The 20,200-nt window shown below is 50.2% G+C and overlaps 1 protein-coding gene across 5 annotated transcripts in view; it reads right to left on the reverse strand.

The window, feature by feature from the left end:
• TMEM184B (transmembrane protein 184B) overlaps positions 1-20,200 on the reverse strand; it is a 53,634-nt gene that overhangs the window by 21,175 nt on the left and 12,259 nt on the right. The window contains exons 2-3 of one of the 5 annotated variants that reach the window (XM_012458936.3): positions 5,015-5,264; positions 3,384-3,549 (exon numbers count right to left, since the gene is read on the reverse strand). In XM_012458936.3, coding sequence (XP_012314359.1) covers positions 3,384-3,549; positions 5,015-5,206 — 358 coding nt within the window. In that variant the 5' untranslated portion in view covers positions 5,207-5,264. Of the gene's footprint in view, positions 1-3,383; positions 3,550-5,014; positions 10,105-20,200 lie in introns of those variants that run through there. The other 4 variants (XM_012458938.3, XM_012458937.3, XM_012458939.3 and 1 more) reach the window with 4 other exon arrangements.

The raw sequence follows: 20,200 nt of genomic DNA on the forward strand, positions 1-20,200 counted from the left end.
ATAATGCAAACACTGAATGCAGAAAAAAGTGTGTGAAAAAATTGTGATAGTCACAATGAAAAAATGAGGGAAAGAAAAGTGTGTGTGGTATGTGTGTGCCTGTGTGTGGGGCCAGGGGACAGATACCTAAATCAAAATCTTCCATGCCAGATGCAGTGTCTCATGCCTGTATTCCCAGCACTTTGAGAGGCTGAGGTGGGAGGACTGCTTGAGGCCAGGAGTTTGAGACCAGCTTGGGCAACATAGCAAGATCCCATCTCCATAAAAAACTTAAAAGATGAGAAAATTGGCCAGGCATGGTGGCCTGGTTGAGCCCGGGAACTCAAGGCTGCAGTAGCTATGATTGAGCCACTGCATTGCAGCCTGGGCAACAGAACAAGACCTGTCTCTTAAACAGACAAACAGAGCCCTTCCATAGTAGGAAGTCACCATGTAACGTTACATAAAACTGAAAAACCACACACACACAAAAGTATAAGCATACACACAAAAGTATAAGCATATTTTTAAGTCATTCTAGGAAGAAAACAGCTGAAAGAATTCAAAGTACAGTGAATTTCGGAGTGAGGAGTCGGGGCAGTTTTGTGTTTCAACCCTATGCCTAATTACTTTAATAAACGTTAATAAGCAAAATTTTGTTAACAAAGAAAAAAAGCAAATGACTGCAGTGGCTAGCTTTGAGTGGGCCCTCAGGAGGGGCTGGCTGGATCTGCAGAGTTCCCCAGCCCAGGTGACTCCCGGTCCCCCTCCTGGGCCCTCCTGGCCCCTCCTGGGCACTGAGAAGGAAGGGTGGGAGGGGGAACACATGGGGGGACACTCTTTGAATTTTAAGGGACTGCCCCATCACTGACTCTGCAGAGGCAGCTGCAAGAGAGGGGTTGAGACCCAGAGCAGTGGTGCAGGGACATGGCAAGGAACAGGCCCTGCTGCCTCTGCCGCTAAAAGCTGGTGAACTCAGGGGCAGCCTGAACTTCGACACAGCTGCTGTGCTGTTTGTAAACTCCCTGGGAGAGGCCAGGCTGAAGGGATAATGGAGTTGCTAGGAGATGTGCTTCACAGGGTGGCCGACTTCCTAGAGGACCTCTCCCTAGGCAGGGAGGCAGGTCAGGACAGGCAGGGCCTCAACAAAGAGGCTTCTGGATCGGGGTGGGGGGGGGTGCCCGCCAGCCATCTGCTGCTGCCTCTGGGGCACGGAGTGAGGGTGAAGCAAAGGCTCCCCTGGCTGTGTGCCCCACCTTCTGCCATGCACCTGTCTTTGGGGTCCCGCCAAGAAGAGAGTCCACACTTGTCCCCCGACCACACAGGAGGGGCCCGCCTTGGCAGGGAACAGCTTTGTGCTTCTGAAGAACAGGTGGGCAGAGGCTGCCCCTGGGTACCCATGCAAGGCTGGCTGCTGAATGGAAGAGGATTCTCAGCCCCACCCTTTGCCAATTCCAGCCTTTACTGTGCCCCAGGGACCCAGAGGTTTCCCTGGAGACTTGGCTGCTTCCAGAACATCAGATACAAAGCCCCAGTTAAGCCCTGAGTAGGTCCCCATCTGGCCATAGTATTGTGACTTGGAAGGACTGGACAAAACAGCAGCCTGTGAGGAGGGAGCATGGGAAGCTACCGAGGCCCCACACAGAGGAATTCGAGGCACAGGGCAGGGGTTTAATTGAGTCCCTTATTCATCCAAAAGGGAGGGAGCAGGCATCTTCCATGAGCCGGCTCTGTCTGGGCGTGGGCTGCTCCCTATCCTGCTCCAGCAGAGCTAAGTGTGCTCAGGAAGATGGAACAAAAAGTGATGGAATGAAAAGCAAAGTAACATCAAACTGTGGTGGGGCCAAGGACCTGGATGGGTGCTGGCAGTGACAGTGGCGGGAAACAGACAGATGGAAAGGAGGGGCCCCACACAGAGCAGGAGAAGAGCTTCCAAGGCCGGGGACACGTCAAGCCCTTGAGGCTGGGAAGCACCTGCCTGATGTGGCCGCAGTTCGGGGTGGGCAGGTGGAAATACGAAAGGCTGGGGTGCAGGGGGTTCCTGTTTGGCGCCTTCATTTTCTTGCCAAACCTAAAGGCATTTCCTGTGCCCTGTGAGTTCTCAGGGATACACAAGGTTCAACATAGGCAGGAAGAAAGACTCCAGCTGCCTAGAGGATGAGCCTGTTGCACCCCAATATCCACAGAGCGAAGGCCTGGAGCAGCACCCTCCCAGGTCACAGAAATAGATAACTTCTGGGCGTGGCCAGAGCTGCTCAGCCTGAGATGAGGAAAACCACATCTGGTCACTTTATCTAAAACCAGCAGCGCAGGTGTGGGTAGGAAACAAGAAACCTCACGCTCTGAGAAGAGGGTGGGTATCAATGCAGGGGTCTTTTTTTGTTTTTTTTTGAGACAGAGTTTGTTGTCCAGGCTGGAATGCAATGGAGCAATCTCAGCTCACCGCAGCCTCTGCCTCCCAGGTTCAAGCGATTCTCCTGCCTCAGCTTCCTGAGTAGCTGGATTACAGGCATGCACCACCACAGCCGGCTGATTTTTGTATTTTTAGTAGAGACAGTGTTTCTCCACATTGGTCAGGTTGGTCTCAAACTCCTGACCTCAGGTGATCCACCAGCCTCAGCCTCCCGAAGGGCTGGGATTACAGGTCTGAGCCACTGTGCCAGGCCCAACATAGGGGTCTTGAATTGAGGAACTCCTCCTCTCCATTCCTGCTGGCCTCTCCAGGACAGACCTGGGCATCGCTGGTCTCTGACGGAGGAGGAATGCCTGGGACCTGCCCAAGACAGGTCAGAGGCCAGCTCCCGTGACAGCAGCATCCTGATCTCCTTGTGGTGACTGTTTGTGGCCACAGACACCCACAGGGCAGCAGGGGTGAGGCTGGCTTCTCCTCTTGGCAACCCAGCTCCAGGCCTGTGGTCAGAGCTCAGGACGGGAGTGGGTCAAGTTTCCACTCCACACCCAGGACCAAGTCCCCAAAAGGAATCGAGTCCTTTTCCTGGGTGGCACAGCAGGGAACCCACTTGTGGAACAAAGCCCTCAAAATTAAAACCCATGGGGATAGAGGCCCAGCCCTGCCACTGACTTGCTGGGATCCCTGGACAGGTCCCTACCCAATTGTACCTGAGGTCTCTACAAACAGACCACTTGCTTGCTGCCCCCACCCCGCCCAAAATGCTGGCATTGAGAAATGCGACCCAAGTGGAGGGCCCCTGCTTCCAGGAACCTGCGAGGTGAGACTGTGGCTGCATGTGCTGTTAGAAACGCTGCAGTGAGTAAAGAAGCAAGGGGTGTGTCAAGATAGTCCTTGTGAGTCCCCTCAGGGAGGAATGTGGGGAGAGAAGCTTCCTGGCCCCCGGCCCCCAGACGGCCCCCAGACGGCCCCCCTGCCCCTTGCCCATCCTCACCCTCGTAGCAGTCTCGGACGGTGCCGAAGTACACGTAGTACTGGTCGTTGGTGAAGAAGAGGAGGCTGAGCCAGGAGTCAAAGGCGTAGATGGGCACGATGAAGAGGATGCGCACAATGTAGCGCTGCTCGTTGGGGCAGCTGTAGCAGCGCAGGTGCATGTAGATCTGGGGGCAGAGGCTCGGGGTCAGCTGGGGACCCTCCTGTCCGCAGGGATGGGAGGGCGAGGGAGCTTCCAGCTCTGCCACCAACTCATCTGTGACCGATGCACGTGACCTACCCCTGAACTCAGAGCCCTGCTCTCCAAAATGCGGATGACAAGACTTGCCTTCCAAGGCCACTGTGAGACTCAGACCAGCAGGCATGCACAAGGCTCGTGGCGCGCATGCAGCGGTGCCTGTGGGGCGGCCTCACAGGTGCAGGTGGCGGTGAGCTCACGTCCCAGACCACAGGAGGGCCAAGGACGAGGATGGAAATCCAGTTTCCACAAGCTCCCGAGGGGATCTCACCCACAGGCAGCTCTGGGCCATCAGTGTGTGCCCTTTCTCTCTGCCTTGCTCCGGCTGTGACTGTGGCAGCACTGAGCTAAGTCACCTGGGTTGCAGGCCTGCCCTGTCCCTTAACTTATAGCAAGACAGATGGGGCCCTCACTCTATGGCAGGTGGACACACTTCCTGGCTGAGTGGCTGCAGGGATGTCCTCAGGCTGTGCCTCATCCTCCCGTCTGGTAAACAGAGACAGCACTGCCTGCCTCACCAGGAAGTTAGGAGAATGACATGCTACTTTAAGGAAGCAGAGGGAAAAAGTAAAGCTACACACAAATGCCAAGAACTGTTCTACCATGGTCCTCAGTCCTGGCAGCCCCTGGGTGTCTTGTCCCAGCTCTCATGAAATCACACTTGGCCCAGTCGAGCCCTGGGCTAGGGAGGAAAAGAAGAAAATATTCTCTGTCTGCTATGAGCCAAAAGCCTTGGACACAAACGGGTTCTAAATGGGATGGGGACATAGGGCAGCTGGCAAGGGGCTGACTGGGAAACCCAGGCAGACTCGCCTTGTCCCACTCTCCACTGGACCACCTTCAAACCCCTGCAGGTCACCAAGACCCATCCCAGCCAACAGCGGCCTCCTCTGGGGTCACGAGTACAGGCAGACGGGAGACTCGACTTCCATCCCAGTCTGCCACCAATTTCCAAGTGACCAAGCTAGTTCCTCTCCCCCTCCCCCTCTGACTCTCCATTTTCTCATCTGCAAAGGGGTCCCTGTCCCTGTACTCCTGCAGTTCTAGGCTCTCTGCAGCTTAGGCTGGACCTGAGACTAGTTCCAGCCAATGGAAGGTGAACGGAGTGACGAGTGTCATCTCTGGATTGAGATGGTTAAATATCCAGAGGGCCTTCACATACTCCCTGCTGCCAGGTGTCAGAGGGCCAAGTCTTGAAGCCGGAGCCACACATCAAAACCTGCACTGCCCTAGGCCCTGGGATGTGGACAAGAAGTCGACTTCTATCGAGGGAAGCCTCTGAGAACACAGGGCTTACCTCCTACTGCAGCACAGCCTGGCCTAGCCTAACTCATACTCTGCTGGGCTAGGAACCTCTCAGGATCCTTCTAGAAGCCCCCTACCAGGCCTGGTACCTGGTGGCATGTGATGAGCAGGGCCGTCCACACGAAGAAGCCGGAGATGGCCTGAGCGGCAGTTGTCATCAGGAACACAGGCTGCTCCATGGCGGTGGGGCTGCCCTCAGGGATCACGGAGACGCTGGGAGAGGCTGCTGCGGTCGTGGGCGACACTGGATCCGGGGCCAGCACAGCCCCCCTCACTGTCATGATGCCCGGCAGCAGGAGGCCCCCTGAGGGAAACCCTTGCAGTAAGTGACAAGCTAGCCTAGAGAGAAAAAATTGCAATGTGAGTCTCCTCCCAGGGTAAGCGGCAGCGTTGGAAAGAACCTTCCAGGTCTCTCTACCTACCTTTTGACCACGTCTCAACTGACCCCAACCATCACCCTGCCCCAGCCGGCCTCCCTCCTGGATTGATGCAACAGGTTTCTCTGCTTCTGCCCTTGCCTCTGATGATCAGTCCCTACTCAGCAGTCTTGTGACCCTTCCAAGGCTTAGCCAGACCTGGCCACCCCCACTCAAAACACTCCAAGAGCTCCCAGCTCCCCTGGAGTAAAAACCACAGTCCTTACAACAGCCCAAAGGACTCAATGGCCCTCCTGGCCTCTATGATCTCAGCTCGTACAGTTTCCACTTCCATCCTCAGCTGCAGCCACACTGGCCTCTTTGCTGTTCCTTGAACATACTAAGCCCACTCCTGCCACAGGACCTTTGCACTGGCTGTCTCTGCCCAGTCACATAGCTCCCTCCCACCTTTCCTTTAGGTCTGTACCTTGACCACCATGCAAACATGTCAGCCTCTCCCAGGCCAAGCTTCACTTTCTTTTCCTCTAGAGCACTCATTACATCAACACCACCTAACTCGATTCACTCACGTATTGATTAACTGGTCCCCCAACCCCACCTAGAACGCAGGCTTCCTGGGGACAGAGGCTCTATTCAGGACTGGACAGGCAGCACTGAGAACCATGGGCACACAACAGACATTTGGGAACTTCCTGCTGGGCCTGAAGGTCTTTGTACCCCTGAACCAGTAAAACCACTTGACTGCTGAGGTCTCCTCTGAGGGCTTGTGTGCGTTCTTCGCCATGTTTCCCCCTTTCCCTAATGACTGACCCACTCCCCACCATCCAGCTGTGCCGTTTTGGAGACTGTGGCTCCTCCCCAGTCTGTGCACCTCTAAACTCTCGTCTTTTAACCCAGCCCATGTGCTACCTCTCCTGCAAGCCACCTGCACACCTCCAGTTCTCAGAGACTTCTAGCCATTCCGCGTCCTTCTCGTCGTAATGCACGGATCACACTACTCACGGTTCATGTTCCTGCTTACTCTATGAGGCAAGACCCTAGCACCTGCAGCCCACTTATAATATTTAACTTTATTATTATTGTTGTTGTTATTTTGAGGCAGGGTCCCACTCTTGTCGCCCAGGCTGGAGTGCGGTGGTGCAATCTCGGCTCACTGCAGCTTCTGCCTCCCGGACTCAAGTAATCCTCCTTCCATAGCCTCCTGAGAAGCTGGGATTACAGATGTATGCCACCACGCCTGGCTAATTTTCTAATTTTTTGTAGAGATGGGGTCTCCCTATGTTGCCCGGTCTTGAACTCCTGGCCTCAAGCAATCCTCTTGCTTCATCCTCCCAAAATGCTGGGATTATAGGCATGGGCCACCATGCCTGGCCTATCTACTGATTTTCATGGCTTGTTTCCAAAGAATTTGAGGTCCCTCACAGTGAAACAAAGAATAGTGGTGGAGCTGTCATGAATGAGATTAGTGCCCTCATAAAAGGAACCTCAGGTAACTGCCGAGCCCCTTCCACCACATAAGGACACAAGGAGAAGGCTCTGTCTATGAACCAAAAAGTGAGCCCTCTCCACACACTGCATCTACCAGCACCTTGATCTTTGTCTTCCAGCCTGCAGAACTGTGAGAAAGGAGGCAGCTGATTTAGTCTTAAGTCATAGTGGCTCAAGACTAAGGCAGGAGCCCGGCCGTACCCTCTACCCACAGCCCTGATGGGGCATCCCTTTCAGTCCAGCTACCTGCTGACAGGCTGGTCAATGCCATCAAGCAAACACCCCTACCCAAATCACCAACTCTGTCAATAAACTGTGATGCAACAATTTCAAAAGATGCAAACTGCGGTGTGTGGGCACTGTGGAAAGAGCCTGGCCGGAGCATGAGCACCAGCTCCCCCGCCACCAGCCGTGTGGGTTCCCTGGTCCAAAACTGAGGTCAGAAAATGAGCAAACCCCAACCCTCAACCATCTCGGTCTGAACCAGAGGTCAACCTAGATGGTCTCATGGTCCCTTCCAAGCCTGCAAGGTGGTATTTAAATCAGAATATCCTGACACTGGCGGAGGTTTCACTAGGCCTTCCCGGGTGCAGTGAACTGTAGCCTGGCCCTGTGATGCAGAGGATTCTGCACCCACTGTCTGCCTGCACTGCCTGCCTATGCCCTGGCTCCTCACCAGTGGCCGCAGCATCTCTGCCACCATTTCGGCTCTTAGCTGTAAGTGTGCACCCTAGGAAAGCCCTTTACATTTCTATTTTCCCACACATACATGATCTCTTAACACACCAATTGAGACACAAATCCAGATTAAAACTCAAAAACAGAGAAGGCGTCTATATAAAGAAATTCAAAAATGGAGAAGGTGTCTATATAAAGACCGGTGGCAAGCTTCGAAAAAGAGACACAGTGACAAGTCCAAGAATAGCTCCTGTAAGGATGGTTGCAAAACTGAAAACCAGTGCCAGAAAGATTTCTTGAAAAAGACTTGGGTTGTAAATCATCATCTTTGTCTACCATTGTTGTAACCGAGCGAGTTAGAAGGAATGTGCCACCCAATGAGTTCCAAATTAAGAGTCCTTTTTTAATTAGCCAGCGACCGAGAGACGGCTAGCGCTCAAAGTTCTCTCGGCCCCAAGGAAGGAGCTTGATTATCTTTTCTACCTTGATTTAGGCAGGGGAGCGGGAGCCTAGCTGAAGCAGAATTTTACAGAAGCAGAAAAGCAGGTTAGAGGAAGGGGCTGCGAGCACAGGTGTCACCAAGAAGGGGGATGTTCAGGCTCCTTCTACACAATGATCAAAGGGAAATCTTTTTCTTACAAAAGCCGGCGGGGAGGTGGTGATATGCCAAGCACGATGCGGTTACAATGGTTCCAAGTGTTAGGAACAGTGTGCTTCAACACTTCTAAGTGCAGCATGACCCAGTTATGCACTCAGAGGGGCTGTGGTAGGCAGGGGAAAGCCAGGTTGGAGTTTATAGCTAAGATGGAGTCAGTGATGCTAGCCCAGGGTAGGTTATTACACCATCCCAAATTAAATGATGGGGAATTGTGGGGGGACCAGAGGAAGTACAAATACTCCTAAATCTTCACCTTCCCAGGCGGGCACGGTGGCTCACATCTGTAATCCCAGCACTTTGGGAGGCCAAGGTGGGCGGATCACCTGAGGTCGGGAGTTCGAGACCAGCCTGGCCAACATGGAGAAACCCCAACTCTACTAAAAATACAAAATTAGCCAGGCATGGTGGTGCATGCCTGTAATCCCAGCTACTTGGGAGGCTGAGGCAGGAGAATCACTTGAACCCAGGAGGCAGAGGTGGTGAGCAGAGATCATGCCATTACATGCCAGCCTGGGCAACAAGAGCGAAACTCCATCTCAAAAAAAAAAAAAAAACTTCACCTTCCAAGCAAGGTGCAGGGGGATGTCAAAGGCTGTTCTGTTTATGACTAAACACAGTGTTGAGAAGCCCCCCACTTGAACTCCCTTGCAGGGGGCACCCCCCAACAACAGATCCGAGCCAGGGCTGGGATTTGGGTGAAGGCTGCAGGGCAGCTTCTTCCTGTGGCTTTGCTCACTCACATGCACATGCCCACTTGGCATTTAGGGCCCCTTCACACTCCTCATGTAGGTCGTTTATTTCACAAGAGGAAACGCACCCAGAGATGTGAGTGACTTACCCCCAAATCAGAGCCAGGACTCAAAGCCACGTCTTATAAACACATTGTCTCCCTACCTCCTACAAAGTGGGGGGACATAGCTGAGTCACCCTTCCTGCTCCAGAGCCTCCAAACAAGACATAGCCACGCCCATCCTCCCACAGCCTCCAGACTCCTGTAGCAGGAGGGGAGGCAGGTCCCCCATGGCGGAGGAGAAGCCACCATGGCTGGGAGTGTTTCTGCAGCCCGACCCAAGCTGGCCACATTTCTGCACCGGGGCCCATTCATAAACAACTTATTTTACTCTTGGGCAGCCCTGGTGGTTTACAAAGCATTTCTCCAAACATTATCTCATATATTTTCTCAAGGCAACTAACTTTGAAGTAAGTAACATTATCTCCACCTTAGAGATGAGGAAAATGATGCAGAACTTGGTTTTACAGCCACCCAGGGTGACAACGATTCAGGGGTTTTCATAATGCCCCAAAATCCTTAAAGCAATATTCTAGCTCATAGGTGCATGGTCCCCAACACCCAAGGGAGCAGGTGCAGGCAGCTGCTGGAAGGCCCAGAGCTCACCTTGCTCTCTGGACTCAAGGTAGCACACGGAGGCTGTCAAACATACTCCCAAGCCAGCTGCCACAAGGCCAGACTCTGCTAACTGTTCACACTGTGTGATGGGTCTGGGGACAGGGTAGGGACTGGGATTTGACCCTTTCACACTCTGCAGAGGCATCTACCGGGAAGCTGCCTGCCCAGGTCCCACAAGCAAGCAGGATGTTCACCTGGCACAGCCTGTGGACCCTGGGGAAGGAGTGGCAATGCCATTTGATGCAGCTTCTTTACTCCTGTGGGGTAAGGAGTGGGGAAGGGCTCCACCCATGTCTCCCCTCTTCCAATGCAGTCCATGCAAACGAATGAGGCTCAGAATTCCAGCTGCTCTGGCAGGACCCCATTATCTTTTTTTTTTTGAGACAGTTTTGCTGTTGCTCAGGCTGGAGTGTAATGGCATGATCACAGCTCACTGTGGCCTTGACCTCCCCGGGCCCAAGTCATCCTCCCACCTCAGCCTCCCAAGTAGCTGGGACCACATGCATGTACCACCACTGCCCAGCAAAATTTTTTTTTTTTGAGACAGGATTTCGCTCTGTTGCCCAGGCTGGAGTGCAGTGGTGTGATCTCAGCTCACTGCAACCTCTGCCTCCTGGAATCAAACTATCCTCCCAACTCAGCCTCCCAAGTAGCTAGGACTACAGGCGTGAACCATCATGCCCGGTTAATTTTTGTATTTTTTTTGTAGGAATGGGATTTCACCATGTTACTCAAGCTGGTCTTGAGCTACTGGGCTCAAGTGATCCTCCCGTCTCAGCCTCCCAAAGTGCTGAGATTACAGGTGTAAGCCACTGCAACTGTCTCCCATTATTTTCCTAATTGACCAAGTGTTAAACTTCTGCCAGGGACATGGCAGAGGGTCCTGAGGGAAGATGTTGAAATCATCCTTCTAACAAGTCCTGAGGCCTCTGGACTCCATGCCGGGCACCGGAAGACCCAGCCTCAGCCTTTAAGGTGGTCCAAGCCATTCTTCATGCCTGCTCTACACCATAGGCAGGAGTGACCTGGAGGCCTCTTCCCTTTGCACTGCTGAGAGGTGAGTGCCTAGCACTACAGGAGCCTATAGCAAGCATCGGGCTTCGCCAGGCTCGGGAGGGGTCGGGGAAGGCTTCCATGTGGTGGGGACATAACCAGGCTTCCGCTGTGAGTCACCCAACAGGACTCCCACCAGACTCCACCACATGCAACCTGTTCGGGTGACTTCTCTCAGAGCCTCAGTTTCTTCATGGTAATATTTCAGGGGAACTATATAATTGACAAGGGGCAGTTCTAGGTAACAGAAGTCCCATTAAAAAATGGAGACATGGCCCAGCACAGTGGCTCATGCCTGTAATCTCAGCACTTTGGGAGGCCAAGGCGGGTACATCACTTGAGGTCAGGAATTCAAGACCAGCCTGACCAACACGGTGAAACCCCATCTCTAGTAAAAATACAAAAATTACCTGAGTGTGGTGACATGCGCCTGTGATCCTAGTTACTCAGGAGGCTAAGGCAGGGGAATCACTTGAACCCAGGAGGTGGAGGTTGCAGTGAGCTGAGATTGTGCCATTGCACTCCAGCCTGGGCAATAGAGCGAGACTCTATCTCAAAAATAAAAATAAATAAATGGAGACAGAATAATAGAACTAAAAGCAACCATTGTGCAACTCCTAATACAAATAATGATACAGATATTAATGATAAAACCAGAAGGTGAACGGCTAATAGGGACTTTGGTGATGGAAAAACCAGGCAGCATCCTCTGAACCCAAAGTCAACATCAATGCCACAAAAACAAGGCAGCCAGGTGTTTTGAGGCTCCTGACAGATGCACAGGAAGCAAACAGCACCACCTACAAAGGACTCTTACACCACATACAAGGACTCTTCTGGGATTCTCCCCAGAAACATGAACTGGAATCTAAACAAACCTCCAGAACGAACCACCGGGACCCAGGAACTAGAGAGGACAGAGGAACAGATGACACCAGAAGGAATCAGCAGCCATTCTGTACTGTGGGACAGTCCACAGTTCCCGTGACCTGGATTTTCAACAAATTAACAGCTTAAAAACAAAGGTGGTGACGGGCGCAGTGGCTCACACCTGTAATCCCAGCACTTTGGGAAGTCAAGGTGGGCAGGATCACCTGAGGTCAGAAGTTCAAGATCAGCCTGGCTAACATGGCGAAACCCAGTCTCTACTAAAAAAAACAAAAATTGGCCAGGTGTGGTGGTGGGCGCCTGCAATCCCAGCTATTCAGGAGGCTGAGGCAGAAGAATCACTTGAACCCAGGAGGCAGAGGTTACAGTGAGCCGAGATTGCACCACTGCACTCCAACCTAGGGGACAGAGCCAGAATCTGTCTCAAAAAAAAAAAAAAAAGCTCCATGTTCAATAGAAAACCAAACAATCCCACTTGAAAACGGGAAAAAGATATGAACAGACATCTCAGAAAAGAAGAGATACACAGCAAATAAGCACATGAGGCCGGCTGCGGTGGCTCACTCCTGTAATCCCAGCACTTTGAGAGGCCAAGGCAGGTGGCTCACTTAAGGCCAGGAGTTTGAGACCAGTCTGGCCACTATGGCAAAACCCTGTCTCTAAAAATTAGCCAGGTATGGTGGTGCACATCTGTAATCCCAGCTACTCAGGAAGCTGAGGCAGGAGAATCACGTGAACCTGGGAGGTGGAAGTTGCAGTGAACTGAGATCTGGCCATTGCACTCCAGCCTAGATGACAGAGTAAGACTCTGTCTCAAAAAAAATAAAAAGTACATGAATAGAAGTTAAATATCATTAACCATTAAGGAAATGCAAACTGAAAACACCTTCATGTCCCACACCTGGGTACCAAAAAATATACTTATAAACTAAAAAATACTGACAATATCAAATGCTGGCAAGATGCAGAGAAACCTGATCTCCCATACATTGCTGGTAGGAAGATAAAATGGTGCAGCCACCATGGAAAACAACTTTGGCAGTTTTTTATAAAACTAACATGCATTTACTACACAACCCAGTAATCACTGTGGACATTATTCTACAGGAATGAAATACGTTCACACAAAAACCTTTACACAGATGTTCACAGCAGCCGTATTTGTAATCATCAAAATCTGGAAAGAACCCATGTCCTTCAACAGGCAAAAGGTTAAACTCTGGTTTAACCATGGAATAGTACCCAGCAAGAAAAAAGAACAAATTACTGATACACACAGGTGATCTGGATGGATCTCAAGGGCATGACGTTTTGTGAAACCAGCCAATCTCAAAAGGTCGCATACTGCATGATCCAATTACTTAACATTCTCAAAATGACAAAGCTATAAAGATGGAACACGGTGTAGTAACTGGCACAGGACAGTGACGACAATGGGTAGGGGATGTGCAAATTTAAAGGGGTAGCACAGGAGATCCTTCCAGGTGATGAAATAGTGGTGGTGGTTACATGAATCTACATGTGATAAAATTCAATAGAACTACACGTACATCCTCCATGTAAAAACACTGAACACTGAAGAAGGTCTGTGCTTCAGTCAGTAATACTGTTACTGTCCACTTCCTGGCTTTGATACCGTACTACAGCCAGTCTAGACGTCACCCTTTGAGGAAGCTGGGTGAAGCGCACACAGGACCCTAGATTCTATTTTTGCAATTTCCTGTGAGTCTACAATTTTTTTTCTTCTTGAGATGAAGTCTCGCTCTGTTGCCAGGCTGGAGTGCAATGGCACAATCTCGGTTCACTGCAACCTCCGCCTCCCAAGAGATTCTCCTAGCTGACTCTCCTGAGTAGTTGGGATCACAGGCATGCACTACCATGCCCAGCTAATTTTTGTATTTTTAATAGAGACAGGGTTTAGCCATGTTGGTCAGGCTGGTCTCAAACTCCTGACCTCGTGATCCACCAGCCTCGGCCTCCCAAAGTGCTAGGATGACAGGCATGAGCCACCATGCCTAGTGAGTCCACGATTATTTCAAAATAGAAAGTTTAACAGTCTTTATCAAGTACAGATGCACATTGAAGTATTTGAGGATGAAAAATAGCATGACCTCTGGGGAGGACAGGGAAAGAAGCAACAAGACTGCACAATGTTACTAACTGTGAAAGCTGGGTGACAGAGAGGTAGAAAAATTCATTACACCATTTGTTCCAGTTTTGTGTGCTTGAAATTTTCCATAATAAAAAGCTTTAGTGAGGGTGGGGGGATGGGGGAGGGATAGCATTAGGAGAAATACCCAATGTAGATTGGTTGATGGGTACAGCAAACTACCATGGCACATGTCTACCTATGTAACAAACCTGCACATTCTGCACGTATCCCAGAACTTAAAGTATCAAAAAAAAAAAAAAAAAGCTTTACACAGTAGAACAGATTTTTTCTATGAAATCTGTAGCGGGAAGGGGAGGGACTCAGTCTGTATCAGAGATTTATTGGTTATCTTGTAGAAAAGCAATCAACAAGAATTGTCTAGCCTGGGCAACATAGCAAGACCTCATCTCTACAAATAATAAAAAAATTTAGCTTCGCGTAATGGCACACTCCTGCAGTCCCACCTACTCAGGAGGGCGGAGGCAGGAGGACTGCTTGAGCACAGGAAGTCAAGGCTGCAGTGAGCCATGATGGCACAACTGTACTTCAGCCTGGGTGACAGAGTCTCTAAAAAAAAAAAAGAACTGTCAAACCTAACAACGGAGTTACACATTTTTCTTTCATTAAAAAAAAAAACTGTGGCCAGGCACGGTGGCTCACACCTGTAATCCCAGCACTTTGGGAGGCCAAGGTGGGAGGATCATGAGGTCAGGAGTTCCAGACCATCCTGGCCAATATGGTGAAACATCATCTCTACTAAAATACGAAAAATTAGCTGGGCATGGTGGCGCACACCTGTAGTCCCAGATACTCAGGAGGCTAAGTCAGGAGAATTGCTGGAACCTGGGAGGTGGAGGCTGCAGTGAGCCAAGATCATGCCACTGCACTCCAGCCTGGCCACAGAGCAAGACTCTGTCTAAAAAAATAAAAAATTGTTCCAAATGTGCCCATCTTCTTCTGTGATGACTGGCTATCAGAGATACGCCTCCTGGCTGTCTTTTCAAAACATTTTGAAGCATGCTTAACGTCCTTTCACAGGAAAGCCACGTATCACAGTAAGTGAGAAAGACACTGCTTTTTTAAAGAAACCTAGGCTAGGGCAGAACATTCAGAAAAAGTATGTCTGGAAATGTTTCTACCCTCACAGGATTCTGTTACCAAAAACAATATGTCTGTCACTGATTTTAAAAAGAAAAACAAAACAAAAAATCCTCTCACAGCTGAACTCCTAAAAAGCTATGTAACACAATTTTCTAGTCCATTAAAAATTTTCCAAAGCATTTGAGCAGGTTTTGGACTCACTTGTTAAGAATTTTAAAATAAAATACCTTCCATTTCGTTTACAAAAACATCTGATTGGCACCAGGGAGGATGGAAATGTACTAGCCAAATTTCCACAAATCCTTTGCATACTCAGTGGACGGATGGAAAAATGAGTAACCCGATTTAGAAGGAAAGCCAGCGATGCATCCGCTCCGTGCGCAGCTTCCTGTCCTGGACAGGATCTTTTGCAGGGAAAGCAGCCATTAACACCCAGTCTCTGAACAAACTGAATGTGGAGCCAGACCTTCCAAACGCTCTCTCGCTGAGCACGAAACCACGCGTCCCCAAAATGACTGTGCATATGAAACCAGGTTTTTGTACCATCAACAAAGTAAAAATTTTTTTGAACTATTACATCTTTAGCCTGGCTTTTGGTTTCTGTTTTTGGTGTAGGTTTTATTATGTACACCGTGAAACAGTAAAGTAATATATGTGTATACTTGTAGTAATATAATATATACTTATAATTACACCAGTATCCACATATTGGGGGTGTGCGCTCAAAACATTTTGTTTTGGTTTCTTTTTTACTGATAGGGCTGTGTGATCAAAGGAAGTTCAGAGAGTAGTGCTGTGGTGATGGGTAAAGGCCCAAGGTTCCTAATGGCTGCTGCTATTCCCCTCTCCTCTACAGTTTCTCTGCCCTTCCCCAGACAAGGCCCCCTCGCTCAGTTCAAGGCTGCAGTTCAGACAGAAAACCAAGTCAAGAACCCCCCACCTCCCCACATACAGTGTACCTGCCAGTGAGCGCATTCACTCCACACCTGTCTCCCACCCACACGCCACTCAGCAGGTGACAGAGAGGCCAGGCCACGCAGTCTGCACTTTGTCCCAGGCTCTGAGACACGGAACTGAGTTAGAACCTCAGTGCTGTCACGTGAGTTGGGCATGAGACGAGTGACTGGACCTCTCTGACTGTGATTCTTGGGGAGAAGTGTCCAGGTGCACTGTCCTGTAGCTAAGGCTTTTGGACCAAATGGGTTTAAGAATTTAGAATTTTTCCAAATTTTGGTCAGGTGCAGTGGCTCATGCCTGTAATCTCAGCACTTTGGGAGGCCAAGGCAGGCAGATCACCTGAGGTCAGGAGTTCAAGACCAGCCTGGCCAACATGGTGAAACCCCGTCTCTACTAAAAATACTAAAAATTAGCTGGGCATGGTGGCAGGTGCCTGTAATTCCAGCTACTAGGGAGGCTGAGGCAGGAGAATTGCTTGAACCCAATTCAGAATTTTTCTTTTTTTTTTTTTTTTTTACCTGGAAGACGCCAAGTTTTTTTTTTTTTTTAAAGACTAAGTCTGCCTCCGTCACCCAGGCTAGAGTGCAGAGGCAATCTCGGCTCACTACAATCTCCACCTCCCAGGTTCAAGTGATTCTCCTGCCTCAGCCTTCCTAGTAGCTAGGATTACAGACATAAGCCACCATGCCTGGTTAATTTTTGTATTTTTAGTAGAGACAGGGTTTCACCATGCTGGCCGGGCTAGTCTCAAACTCGTGACCTCAAGTGATCCACCCACCTCAGCCTCCCAAAGTACTGGGATTACAGGCAAGAGCCCCTGTGCCCAGCCTAATTGTTCAGATTTCAGAAAGGATTCTGCTGCTAGACACAGTGACACTCCTGGAAGGGGGGGTACAGCACCCCAAAATTAAACATATAGCACCTCCATAGGAAAACATATGGTTAGTCACCCTAGGTGAGATATTTTTAAAGGACATAATTAGTATCACATCAATTCAGGTCAGATTTTTGCAGCAGAAATTAGTCTGCTGCAGACTTAGGAAGAACCTTTGGGATTTCTGAGCATTCGGATTCTAGAACAGTAGAAAAGCAGATGTGGGCCTGGACCGTCCTCCAGAACCGTATGGAGGCTAATGGCTGAGGAAGCAGATGTCGAGTGTGGTTTATTTCTGTGCTAATTTTCAACTGATGGTATCCCTCCTCCCAACCTGAAATCCACTGAGAATGTGGCAGGAGCTGGCGGTGGGACCCAAAGTCTCACTTCTCCCAACACTGCCCCATCCCCTTCCTCTTCCAGGAAATACGTCTTCCAGCTGGCCCCCCATCAGAGACATCCTCCTTTTTCAGATAAGCCATGCAGCTATGTCGTCACTGAATTTGGCCACCTGCCTTAGAGTTTATTTCAGGCGCATTCCACCATCTCACCCAGATTCTATCGTCAGAGTCATTTTAACTGAGGTTTGAGGGACACCTTACTGCTGCTATCCCCTCCGCCCATGGATTTTATTATGTGCTGTGTGTGGGTTGAAAAATAATCCCCCAAAGATGTCTACATCCTAGCCCCCTGAACCTATGAATATGCTACCTTACATGGCAAAAGGGACTTTGCAAAAGTGATTGAGTTAAGGGTCCTGAAATAAGAGATTATCCCGGATAACCTGGGTGGGACCATGTAATCACAAGGGTCCTCATAGGAGGAAGGCAGGAGGGAGACTGTGAGAAGAGGGCAGCGTGACAAAGGAACCAGAGAGAAGACAGTGGAAGACGCTACACTGCTGCCCTTGCAGATGGCTAAAGGGGCCACAAACCACAGACGCAGGTAGCTTCTAGGAGCTGGAAAAGGCAGGGAAACAATTTTATCCCAGAACCCCCAGAAAGAGGCGGCCCTGCTGACACCTCAATTTCAGCCTAGTGAAACACATTTTGGACCTCTAACCTCCAAAACTGTAAGATAATTTGTGTGTGTGTGTGTGTGTGTGTGTGTGTGTGTGCGCACCCACAATCACCTGATACATGGTTTCTTCAACTGCAGTTGCCATGCTATGAAATTCGCAGATCTCTGGAGCCAACCACCTAGACTGACCTCCAGCTCTGCCACTGGCTAGTTTTGTGTCCATGGGCAAGTTTCACAACCTCTCCTTGCCTCAGCTTCCTCATCTGTAAAATGGGGGTGCAGCCATACCTGCCTCTGAGAATGTGGTAAGGAATAATGAGTGAACACAGACAGCACTGAGAAGGTATTGGCACCATGTGATGCTAGCTGCTATTGCTCTCCCACTTACTCCTTCGGCCAGCCTGGAATTTCATGCTCCCCACAATCTCTGGGACCCAGGCTGGTCCTGTCGCTAGGTGTCTCTCTCTTTAAACATTCTGAGGTCTTATTTTCATTCATTAGTTTCAGATCCAAACCCTTTAGAACTGCAGCCACGAAGTGCTCACTCAGGTGGCTGCCACCCACGGGCCAAGCTAAACTGGCATCGCGTTCGCACGAACATCCCTGGAATATTCATGCAGCCTGGGAGGGCTTTTGTTCTCTTATTTAACATAGATGGAGAAACTTCCATCTTACCATAACTCGCTGGCTGGAGTCAGACTCGAGCACTTTCATCCAAACTGACCACTTCGCTCCCACTCCAGCCACCTGGGAATGGCAACGGGAATGACAGTCGGCTCTCCTGCCCCTGGGGGCTGCCTGGGCTCTCTGAGCTTCTGGACGGCTGCCTTGTCGGGGGAGGCTGATCCACATCAGAGAAGGTCAGCAACCCACAGCCTGGCCCTTCACCAGAGGGGATTAGAGGGAAAGAGCAGCCACTGGCCAGGCAGTTTTGCCTGGTGAGCCTTTTGAAAAGAATCACATGCCCTCACAAGGGGGCAGGGGTCCACAGCTCTCCTTCCCTCTCTCCTTCAATCAACACAAACAAGCCGAGGCCACTCTAGTGGCTCCACATTTCTCCCCCTTCTCCTGGGGCCAAGTTCCCAGGAATCTCTCAACCAGGAAAGAAAAATCATCCAATTGTGTACTTACCCATCACTTGGGTGAGGGTGCAGAAATAAACGGGAGCATCAAAGAAATCCAAAGTCCCTCATCGAGGGCTTACTCAATTCAGCCTTGCAATTAGGTCTTTTTCTTTATTACATACCAGTCCTAATTTTGATCATGTCAGTTTTCTCTCAAATTGAGAACAATGGACCAATACTCTGCCTCTTTAGCTGGACTTTTGAGCCCCTCTACATGTGACCACCTTTCCAGCCAGCTAAAATTCCACTGGGCACTGACCAGCAGATCCCCTGCAGATGCAGAAGCCTGAGGCTCAACAGTCCTACTGCCCCAAGGGAGCAGGTTGTCTAAGCTGAGACCCCTGCACCTGCTCCATCCCTGTAAGCAAGAAGCCTGGCTCCAGCCAGCACACCCTGGATTTCTCATCCCAACCTGAATTTCATTCATGTAAACACATACTGAGTCAGGTAGGCCATCAACCCACCCTGGGTGTATACCCAGCAATGAGTGCAGATGCACTCTCAAAGACAAGAATGAATTTTACCGAAGAGGCTGGACATAACCCAATGTCCGTCCACAGGAGAATGAATAAACAGTGGTATATTTGCTGAACTCCTACGCAGCAAAGAAAAAAAACTAAAGGGCCACTACAGGCACCTGGATGATCTCACTGACAGTGCTGAGGGAAAGCAGCCAGACACCGAGGAGTCCGTTCTGTACACTCCATGCATGGGAGGCCCAAATAGGCAGCACACCACGCTAAAGTGCCGAGGTGTGAGTGGGGCAACCATGGGAGGGCGAGTGGCCAGGAGGGGGCTCCAGGGAGCTTCCTCGGGTGCAGGAACCATTGTGTGGCTTCATCTAGGCAGTTTACACAGGTACTTACAGATGTAAAAATCCAGCAAGCTGTACATCCAAGATTTGTACACCTAAACCTCCATTAAAAAGTTTTAAAATGAGTCAGGCGCAGTGGCTCACGCCTGTAACCCCAGCACTTTGGGAGGCCAAGGCAGGCAGATCATGAGGTCAGGAGATCGAGACCATCTTGGCCAATATAGTGAAACCCTGTCTCTACTAAAATACAAAAAATTAGCTGGGCATGGTGGTGCACGACTGTAGCCCCAGCTACTGGAGAGGCTGAGAGAGGGTAATCGCTTGAACCTGGGAGGCTGAGGAAGTTGCAGTGAGCCGAGATGGCGCCACTGCACTCCAGCCTGGGTAACAGAGCGAGACTCTCCCAAAAGAAAAAAAAAAAATACCTTTGAGCACCTTTTATGTGCTAAGTCCAAAAAGTATCTCAGAGAAGACTAACCCTGACCCTTTAAGAGCTTATGGTCTAGAGGGGAAGAAAAATACACTCAAATAACAAAACAAGATTGTCCGTGGCCAGTGGGACAGGTAATAAGAACAGGTCAAGGGTACTGGTGTTATGTGTGACATGGGGCAGGTGGCAGAATAAACTGATTAAATACAGGAGTTACAGGGGCAGCTATACCTGTGTCCAGATTCCACTGCTG

The sequence above is a fragment of the Aotus nancymaae genome, unplaced genomic scaffold (assembly GCF_030222135.1).
Source record: "Aotus nancymaae isolate 86718 unplaced genomic scaffold, 86718_ANA_hifiasm-v0.15.2.pri h1tg000076l, whole genome shotgun sequence".
NCBI lineage: Eukaryota > Metazoa > Chordata > Mammalia > Primates > Aotidae > Aotus > Aotus nancymaae.